The sequence below is a fragment of the Ornithodoros turicata genome, chromosome 1 (genome assembly GCF_037126465.1).
Source record: "Ornithodoros turicata isolate Travis chromosome 1, ASM3712646v1, whole genome shotgun sequence".
In the NCBI taxonomy this organism is placed as follows: Eukaryota; Metazoa; Arthropoda; class Arachnida; order Ixodida; family Argasidae; genus Ornithodoros; species Ornithodoros turicata.
The window spans coordinates 220,896,627-220,907,237 of record NC_088201.1 but is presented as its reverse complement, the minus strand read 5'-3'; the positions used below and the strand labels follow the sequence as shown (position 1 = coordinate 220,907,237).

Genomic DNA, 10,611 nt, shown 5'->3' with positions numbered 1-10,611 from the left:
GTTGCAAAAAAGCAAAACAAATGAGACGTGGACAACTGATCACAGGGAAGTAAAAAAAACTAGTTTATGTAGTGGCGAATTTAGCACGAAAACTACAACATGCTATGAGACATTTAAAGGCCGTTAACATTTTGGCAGTGGCACTGTCCTCGTCAGAATAGAACTGCTATAAATTTTCTAAATTCCGAACACTTTTGTCCTGACGAAGACAATGCCACTGTCGAAAAGTTAACCACTTTTAAATATCATAGCGTGTTGTAGTTTTCGTGCTAAATTCACCACTAAGTAAACAAATTTTTGTTGATTTCCTTGTGATCAGTTGTCCACGTCTCATTTGTTTTGCTTTTTTGCAACAGAGTAGCCATCTGATATATCAGCCTCTTTACCCCCACACACACACGTACATACGTACATTATATATAATATATATATATATATATATATAACTACTAAAAACACTGGAAATAAATGCTGAATTCGAATTTTAACAGTAATCTGCATATATATATATACTCCGCAAACGGGCAGCAATGTATGAAAAAACAAACAAAAAAAAACTGACGTGTTGGTGTCATAGTATTTTGCACACAGTAACAAAACGTCAAGGGTAATGCGCGACAGAAAAACAACAGGAAGATTAATATGCAGTCTTAGCAGCACAAGGTATCACAAAGTATCACAGATCATGTAGGGTCGAAAACAACATTTGAAACAGTTTTCGCCACAGTTAGAACTCGCAGTATCACAAGGGGCTTCAAATGATGCATGACGAAAAAAATGTTTTCAGTTTGCAAAAAAGTTCTTAGGTTATGGTATCACAAGCTATCTGCGTTTTCCGCAGCTTGTCTTGCCTGCTGCCTTCTGTGAGACTCTGGTGCATGACGCAGCCATGATTGTGTAGCCTTCTCGATTTCTTTAAGGGTTCCCTTGCTTGAAACCTTTGCTTGGTCTTCAGGTGCCAAGGAATCTAGAAAAAGAATTTCGAGAATATCTGTGCATGGTTTGCGTATAAGTGGAAAAAACCAATAAAGCCAAAAGATATGTGCAAAACACTTGGGTGATTCCATCTCAGCTCAGGCAGGGTGGTCCGGACACCATCATCGATTTCCCTTGAAAAAATATATGTTGTACCGCAACACGCATACAAAAATATTCAACAATATTTTGGCTCTATGTGTTGTCGTCCGCTCGAAAAAAATTCCTAAAGAAATTGACTCGGCAACAGAGCTTCCTGACAGAACGACTTTGACATTTTATTCCTCGCCACCAGACGGTCCCAAACTATAGATTTTTTTGTACAATATGTCAGGTACAACGATTTTAGGCGTGCGCTGACAGCACCGGTGAATTCTACTTTGATCTTTAATTAAAAATTGCCAAAGTGGCAACAAGATTCACATTTTGCTCATATTTCTCCCTACGCTGTGCTCCTGCTATATACGCCATCGAGATATATGAGGTACCGCTCTGTAGGTCGAAGCGTGCTCTTTGAATTGATGTCAAATTTACATGTCTGTACCTTGGCCACTTTCGTCAAGGCGGTGTAGAGTACAGATATGTTTCCAAAAATGGGGTTTTTTGGACTCTCGTTCGACCATTCACGTTCATGCTTCGACATACACAGTGGTACTTCATATATCCCAATGGCATATATAGCAGGAGGACAGCGTAAAGACAAATATGAGCAAAATGTGAATTTTGTTGCAACTTTGGTAATTTTTAATTAAAGATAAAAATATCATTTACAGGTGCTGTTTGCGCATGCTGAAAGTCGATATACCTGACATACTGTGCAAACAAAAAATCTATAGTTTGGGAGCATCCGATGGCAAGGAATAAAATGTCAAAGTTGTTCCGTCAGAAAGCTCAGTCGCCGAGTCAATTTCTATGGAATTTTTTTTCGGGCGGACCACAGTATAAAGAGCCAAAATATTTGTTGCTCCTGTGTGTATGCGTGTTGCGGTACAACATATATTTTTTCAAGGGAAATCGGTGATGGTGTCCGGACAACCCTGCCTGGGTTGACATGGAATCACCCACTTGATAACGCCAGTGCAGTCGAAGCTAGATTATGTTGCTTAGTTACTTCGGGCTTGCTATACACTGTATACAGTTATAACCTGGTTGTCTTACTTACTGACCTACATTTCCTCACAAGGCACCAATAATACATTAGAAGTAACTTTTCTGTAAAACTGACTACAGGCCTGTTTTTCATGCCCTGGACAACAGTCCACAGTCAACACTAGAACAAAGTAGCATTCAGGAGCAAAAATGTATTCGTTGCTACCGATATTCTTTGTAAAAAGCAAAATCCACAGACAAGCTGAAGTAGAAGGCACTTAAGCAACATTAAGCTATGAACATGCTATTGATCACTTTGGCCCCATGAATATTGTTAGTTCTTTTTTTTTTAATTAGGTTAAAAGGAAAAGCAGCACAACATGGAGACATCATGTGTGGGGGACTGAGTGTCCATGCTGGCTTAGAGCCACTATTCGCAGTGTTTTTTGGCTGGATTTCTTCACACCTTCTATAGAAATAAAGCATGGACCAACCACGCTTCTTATTCCTGTGTTATAGCTGCAAATGGTATAATAGATATGACTGTAGTACGGAATGCACGGCCCTCCACATGAAGGAAACCAACCCGATTGATATCAAGCTGATGTCAACCATGATTTAGCACACTTGTCTGCGTACTCCTTATATTTTTAATATGTGTATGGTACACTGTCTTACTTGTACCCTGATCCATGTTAGCCTAGATATCCGTTACATTGTTACAGTATGCAATGTGTTTCACCTGAAGTGATAAACAATTCTAACTGGCGATGTACTCGCCGGAGGAATTTGGGACTTTCGGCCATTACCCTCTAGAAAGTTTTGCCACCACTTGCGAAGGCTTTGGACAATTTTTAATTCGAGGAAACTTATTTTTTTCAAAGCAAACCTCACTTTTTTAGAGTCATCCACGGATTACTGCAGACCCAACAAAAACTATGCACAGTATCGCAACAGAAATAGTCTTTAAAAAATGCGAAAATTACGCTTTAGCCCCGCCTGCTTGATTTTCACAAAGAAATGCGCGCGACATGTGCGTCTAGAGGAGGAAGTGTCCCCGCCTCTTCTTTTACCTTTCTTTCCCACGCTTTGATCTTGATGCTGTTGACTACCGTCTTATCACTAAGAAAACTAAATAACAGTCTTACGACAAGGAAGGCAAAACAAATGAAGGCGGGGACACTTCCTCCTCTAGACGCTCATGTCGCAAGCCTTTCTTTGCAAAAATTGAGCAGCCGGGGGTAAAGCGTAATTTTCACTCATTCTTACATTATTTCTGTTGCGATACTGTGCATAGTTTTTATTGGGTCTGTGGTTATCTCTGGAGGACTTCATATTTCTGTAAAAAACGTGAGGTTCGCTTGGCAATTTTCCCAATGTTCAATTGAAAATAATAAATTCCCGCAACTGAAAATTGTTGAAAGCTTTCCCAAACGGTGATAAAAGTATTCTTGAAGAGTACGTCGCAAGTTAGAATTTTTATCACGCTAGGTGAAACACCCTGTATAGTAGTACAGTAGCAATGCAGCATAAGCTGCAACAATGTCTCTGACACAGTAGCCCTGGAGCTGAATGTTACATTCATGCTGTCCCACCTACTCCTTCAGGCATTATCTCTCACTGCTTGATACCTACAGCACAACACCCTCCAGGTTTGTAGGTCACTGAACTTCAGCTTTCCTTTTGTTCCATGAAGGCTGAACTCCTTACCGACGGCAGGGGACAGCAGTCGTGACAAAATTCTAAACGTACGCTCCCCCACAGTGGCACCACCGACAAACTTCATGAATAGTTTCTGGGTTAGAGAAACAATGTATTAAAACAGATACTTGCATCAATGCTGCAGGCAACAAAGATATACATATAGGTTCTATGGTGAGAGGGGGCACTCTGTTCCTAGTCATAAAAAAAGGACATGACACAAGCATTTCAAACCTGGTAGAAGGTAAAGCATATTACGGCATCAGGTTTTCATCGAAATCATGTAAAATGTCCTGTGATCCTGAGAGACTAGAATCTTGTGCTGTAGCCATTTACTTTTTAATTCAAGCAAAAAAGGAAAAACTACATTTGCATGGAAATTCTTGGTTCTCTATACTAGACTATAAATTGTCTTCTAAAGAAACTATAGATGTATAGAGTTTAAATTAGACTACGCTAATACAAGACACCTGGATTGGACGCCTGAGCAAACTCATAAGGCAATGTCTTAATTAGCTTTCTAATTAGACAAGCTGGCTATCATTTGGCATGTAATGGCTCTGTTATGAAATGCATAGTGCTTACTAGCCGATTCCTCTTCTCAGAGCTTTCTTTCAGTTCCTCCTCAAAACGTAAGAACGCTTCCGTTGTTTTGAAAGGCTCGTCAATGATGTCAGGTTGCACCATTTCAGTGGTATCAGTCCTGCTACTAAGCTTCTCAAGGACCATCAGCAGGTGCTCAGTGTGCGACTGCAACGTAAGCCTCTTCGTGTGTAGGAGCTTTAATATTTCTTGATAGAATCCTGAAAGAAAATTGCGTAGTATAATTAGCGCCCTGATGTTCCCACTCCTAACGATAGAGGTCACAGTAGACACTTACATACCATAATGAGTTCCATCACTTCCATGGCTAGTTCTGCGGACAGGTGTTTGCTCTTGGACTGCACTGGAAGCGTCTTGTCGGCTAGCAAAACCTTAATGAATAATAGAACCAATAAGTAGAAATAAAATTATATATTACACCGCACTAGGTGCAAATGCTTTTACATACTCTGGTGTAGCAATTCATCGTTAGAAGGTGGGTGCCTTATTTCTGCAGGTGACAGCTGTGGCATATGTTGTGTTTCACCTGCATGTGGTGATGTGTCTGTAACAACGTACCGCTCTAACAGAACGGTGAATACAGCCTTACCATAATGATTGCCTGACTGAGGAGTTTCAGCCAGCTGTCGTACTTGCACTAAGGGCTCTACTTGATGGATTTCATGTGCTGCAAAACCTTTTGTAGTACATAAGAAGTAACATAGCGGTTACAACATTTGTTAGATAGCGACTTGTGTCATACTCTGATGTGAAAAACTGCAAGCAGCGGAGGATGGGTGCACATTTCGTGATGCGGGCTGTTGCTGTGCTACTTCACATCTGCGATGTCGCCGCTCTGAAAAATTTGGTAAATTAATTCTTGCGAAAAAAAAAGCACAGTACACAAAATATAGAATTACGTGACAGTACATAAAATGGCATTGTGGGCGGTGGTTAGGTGCCTTATCAAACCTACTATTTACTACAGGCAGAAGTGACAGCGCAATGACAAGTTGCTGCATAATTGAATGGCTAAAGAATCTGGGACAAGGAAGGACAAGAAGACCACATGATACAAATATTTTCCTTGTCTCAGGTCCTTTTTGTTCACCGATTTTTACGCCTCTACTTTGAAAAATGGGATATTTAAATGCGCGGCAATAGGGGCAGAGGGGAAGGTTGAAAACCACATGAAACGAATTTGCATGTCATGAGCAAAAACATAGCTACCTACCTTGCAAATCCTGGTACAACCTTCCCTGACGTGGGACATACTGGTGGTTTGTTGTCACCTTTGTAGCACTTGGGCCCATCTGTGGATACATACCTACAAACATGGCATGTGAATTTTACTAGAAGATTATTTCATTTTAAAATGAAAGCACCCTCCATGCAAAAGACTATGTCAATTCAGAAGATCCACTATCACTGTACATATAATTGATCATGCATACAGAGTAGTATATCGACAATCAATTATATGCAATATATTATACCGGCCCTTGAAGTACAAAAGACAGGCAGTTTACACAAATGTCAGAAGCCTGGTCAGCAACAGCAGCTTGTAATAAAGCAGAGGAATTTAGTAATCTACACGTGCCAGAGGAGTGCAATATCCACGAGTTGCACACAAGAGAAAGGCAGGAAATTCAGTCGTGCCCAAAATATGCACAAGAATTAAGTACTCCCAAATAACTTTTGAATTTAGGATTGTGCTGTGTTTTGAAACGTGTTTCTATAATGCTGCTAGCACTGCTGAAAGACAGCTGTTGCGGTGATTCAGCCCTATAGTTTCAACTATGAGAAGCATTTTAAACAACCTCTTGGCTTTATCCTAGAATTCCAGTACTGAGTTTCGCAAATGTAAACCTAAATTATTGTGACTTGCTTTGCTCCCATATTTGGAACTAGAAGGTAGCAGAAAATTCCTTGTCACTTTTTATCCTATTTTGACACGTGCAAATAAAAGGCCTTTTCCTGATGGAAGCATATTAAAAATTCCTGTAACTACAGTCTTGCCTAAGTGAACAAAGACCATTTTAGATTAGTCGTACGCACACAAAAAAAAATCTTACAACAAATGTGGGTTTTCTCTGCACCTTTTTGAAGTTTGTACTGGCCTGAACTACTACTGTATAATTTTCTGTACCGTGCATCTGAAGACTTGTACTCTGTGACGGAAATGCACCGTCATTGCCGTAGGTGCTGCCAGGGGTCGCAGTGTGTCCGCTGAAATTCCCACTTCCATGCGCAGGTCCTTTGGAGCTTGTAGCTGTTAAAACAATTGGACTACATCCTTTATGCGCGTACAAAACGACATTTCTACTGAGCTATGAGCAGAACAAAGTGTGCCCACTTTTAATAAAAGCATTAAGCGGTACTTTGCAAGTTAGGAGTGGAATATGTTGTAATAATATATATAATAATAAAACTATACTACAAGTTTTATGACGAATCTCATTATTGCGAACGCTATATGCATTTCCAAACTTTACCAAAGAATGCAGAGCGAGGTGGTGTTGGTGGTCTCTGTGGTGGCGTTGGAAGTGAACGTGGTGTTGGCGTACAGACTTCATCCCCAGAGCTGTTGCTCAGTTCATCTGGGTAAAATGCAGGCAATTGGTTGTCTTCTACCTCCTCTTCACTCTGTACTTTGCGCTTTTTCTTTCTTTTCCCTCTACCTAATTCGTTCTCGCTACACAGGTCTGACGTATCCTCTGCTTGTGCCAGCTTTCTTCTTGCGGCATCATATGTGTCTGAGAAATATAGGATGCAATCAACAAATACTAGACAACTGAATACACGTATGGTATCATACCAAAAGCAAAAACCCGAGTGCAGTCATACGTCAACCAGCTGCTCTGTGGCTTCAGGCCTTTCATAGTTATTTGCTGCAGGCGTCTTGGGTCCTTCTCATTAGGCCAAGCACATTTGCCATTCTGCATCCAGGTAGCATGTACGATGGCAATAGAATTTTGTTCTTCTGGAAACTTTACGATCCAATATTTGGGTGAACCTATGTGACATACCGATATATCAGTTCATAATTGTGTGTGGTAACATGACGTAGTCCCACTGAAGGCGCACCTTTGATCGGATGCAGACCACTGGTAACTAATTGGTCCAACTCTAGGCACATTCACAGTCACTTTACTTGATCAAATGCACTCACAAACACACACACACATCAACTTGGCTACATCATTGCACAGAATGAACAAGGGGGAAGATGGCATATTGGTTTCGGAATGGTAACCGGATACATTTCTGACGAACATCAGCTAATGGCCAGGAACACAGAGCAGAAAGCGAGCGAGATGTGTATATGCCGAACAGTGAAGAACGGCACGGATGAGTATAGAGATCACCAGTGTTCAAAAACTGCCTCCCAATAACAAGCACATCATTAGTGTTCGAAAGGCGCACAAAGTTCTCAATGCAGATGATTCTGCCATCGTGCAACAAACAGGTGTTATCTCGCTTGTGTGTACGCAGGGTGAACATGCTAGGTACAACAACTTTTTTGAATTGGTCACCACTACAGTTCAACGGCAGAGGACCTGACGTCTGGTTCATAGAACACAGTATTTCTGACTGACTGCTTTGACACTGTTTTGGTAGTTTCCGCCTTTCCATAGTCCGATTATATAGTTGCTCCAGCGGCCTGTCTGGTTTCCGTAGTATACATTTTAAGGTTTGCATGAAGTTTTCGAAAGGAAAGGCACTCCATGTGTCTAACGGGCCGTGTGCACGGGCATCATCAGTCAAATGTATTAAACCGTGGATATTATGGGATACCATGTGCTTACCATAGATCACAGCAAACACTTCAACAAAATGGAGAAGCAACTTCTCTGCATAATCTGCATATACCTGGGACAGTCTGTGGCTGCACAAAATGGTTATAGCTGCATGGAGAACCATAAAATTGGACAGCAGATTGCTTGGAACTCTGGACTGAAAAACAACTGGGCCTGTGTATAATATCAGCATTCTAAATTCTGTTGCCTTCCATCTGTCCATTTCTGTTAGAGTTCTCGGCTTTCTGGAAAAGTCTGAGCATACATGCTGCTGCAGTTTGAGTAAAGAAAGAGAGATTTGGTCTTTCGTGTTATTTCCTAAGCGATAGGCCCTGTTGCCTTTGAACCACAACGTCAGTAGCTTTCGCACAACACCCAAGCAGACCAAATGCATAAAATCGACAGGGATTTGTCTAATCAAATCTATAGGAAGTTCCTTTAGAATTGTCTCATTCACGTGGTGATGTTCATTCGCACCACTACGAAACTGCTCATCCGTCATAACCTCAGCATTAAGCTCTGGAAAGCACATCCGGCCTTGCTGGTACACACCTTCAGTTGTACACTTTGAGCAACTGAAATAAGCATTGTGGCTTTTGATCCCAAGAATGTAGGCTTTTGCAGGAGCATCACACACCACAGCTGATAGTTTTAGTGCCACTGTTGTGCCATTTACTGAAACCCCACTTTCCAACAGCTCCTTAAGTTCCGATACAAATGGCTCAAGAAACGTGTTCGGGCACACGTTCTTTGATTTTCCGTAATACACTCCAATAGGAAAAGGAGAAGTTTGACCACAATTTGTAACAATACATAAAATGGGCCAAAACTGATCTGCTGTGCTCTTGGAAAGTGGCAGGCCATCAACGTTGACATTGATAGAAATCACATCAGGGACAGTTTGAAGTCCTTGCAGTTCATACTGAAGCCCTGTTGCCAAACCAAAGTGGCAGTATTTGCCATCCCCCATTACCTTAACGCCAGCAGCATATCGTGGTGTTTGGAGCAACGTTCTTGCACACGCAGGTAAAAAGGGCAAAGATGGTTGTTTCTTTAGAAGCTTGAGCAGTGCTGTGAGGTCGGTATGAGTTATCGTGGAATTTAATGCCCATGCTTTGAATTCTTCAGCAAACGTATTGCTCCTCTCAGAACTTTGGGAAGACTCGTCAACGATGACAGGATTTTCTAGAAATGGAGCATCTCTTTCCGTTGGATGTGAGGTGCCCCAGACATTTTGTTGAACCTGTTCTGCTTCCCCGTCATTCGATCCGAGATCATACGCTGCAGCGCCAAGAAAGTGTTGGGTCTCGTCAGCTGTCTGCACATGACAGAGCGGCTGAACTATTTCACACTGAGAACTGCGAATTTGGGGGGCCGGCGATGGTTCAACCGAGTTCCCCCTGTGAGAGTCTAAACATAGTGTTAAACTTTCATCGACACTTTGCCAGACACGTCTGTGAAGGGTAGATTTTGTCCAGTTTCTTGACATCAGCGCGGTGACGGATGGCACTGTGAGTGCTGCGATTCACAACGAACAACGAATGTTACAAATATAAGCTATACAGCTACTGAAATATGATGTATCTTACCTTCTTCTGCAATATCCATAGTGTACGACTTACATAACGAACGAACGGAGAACAAAGGAACCGTCTGTTTACCCGTAGTTTCCCGCCTAATGGAGAATTGTGTCATTCAGCGGTATTCTCGTACGCGTAAAAAATGTCAGCTCGACATTATCAGTTGCATATATTTTACTGTTATGCCAGTTACGATGAAATACAATGCTTAATTGAAAAGTTATACTGCGTTTTGAATCGACTTCTGGAATTAATAGGCGTTGCTTCAAACGTCGCCGTTTCGTTCTCTCACCAGGGCGCGCCTTGTGATGATGATGATGATGATGATCGTGTTGGCTGTTCCCTTTATACCGGGCGGACAGCGTTCTGCGGGGGCAGTGCGCGTCCTAGCCTAAAAACACAGTTCCTCAGTCTTTTTCACCAGTTGTGGTCCTGTTATTGTTCCTGTGGGTTTTCTCCCACCACATACTCAGACGTCGTTTGACTGCATCGACGTATTTTCCTGTGCCGAATCCAAGCGCTTCCTCTAGAGATGGCGCTTCTATCGTAGGTGTCAGCTTCGTACATTCCACTACGATGTGTGATATCGATTCTCGGATTTCTCCACAGGCGGCGCAGTTGAGGTCCATATCTGTTCCGTCCGGCTGTGGCTTTGATTCAGGATCCGGCTCTGGCTGCGTGGTTTCCCATCCGTGACCGCGCCGAACCTTCATATTCAATATCTTTATGGTGTCGATTTCGATGCTAACGTCCTGTGCTGCTCCGACCCTGGATCCTTTTCGCGACTGTGAAACGTATCCTATACACTTCGTCCGAAGGCTATTACAGGGACTGACGTTTCGGGACAGGGGACATTGGAACTATATTGGGATGTCCCTGGGAAG

General features: G+C 42.0%; 1 protein-coding gene across 3 annotated transcripts; it reads right to left on the bottom strand.

Moving 5' to 3' along the window:
- Positions 1-563: 563 nt before the first annotated feature.
- LOC135376828 (uncharacterized) lies at positions 564-9,803 on the bottom strand. Of its 3 annotated transcripts, XM_064609288.1 has the most exons (13): positions 9,737-9,803; positions 7,166-7,363; positions 7,029-7,103; positions 6,843-6,947; positions 6,497-6,619; positions 5,582-5,674; positions 5,111-5,203; positions 4,958-5,044; positions 4,817-4,894; positions 4,650-4,739; positions 4,351-4,568; positions 3,700-3,859; positions 564-967 (listed from the first exon to the last, which is right to left on the bottom strand). In XM_064609288.1, exons 1-13 carry the CDS (start codon positions 9,753-9,755, stop codon positions 816-818), a joined length of 1,491 nt encoding a protein of 496 aa, XP_064465358.1. In that variant the 5' UTR covers positions 9,756-9,803; the 3' UTR covers positions 564-815. The 3 variants fall into 3 exon arrangements, with proteins under 3 accessions (XP_064465358.1, XP_064465355.1, XP_064465363.1); XM_064609285.1 differs by having other exon boundaries at positions 565-967; positions 6,843-7,103; XM_064609293.1 differs by lacking the exon at positions 7,166-7,363 and having other exon boundaries at positions 566-967; positions 6,843-7,103.
- Positions 9,804-10,611: the final 808 nt, after the last annotated feature.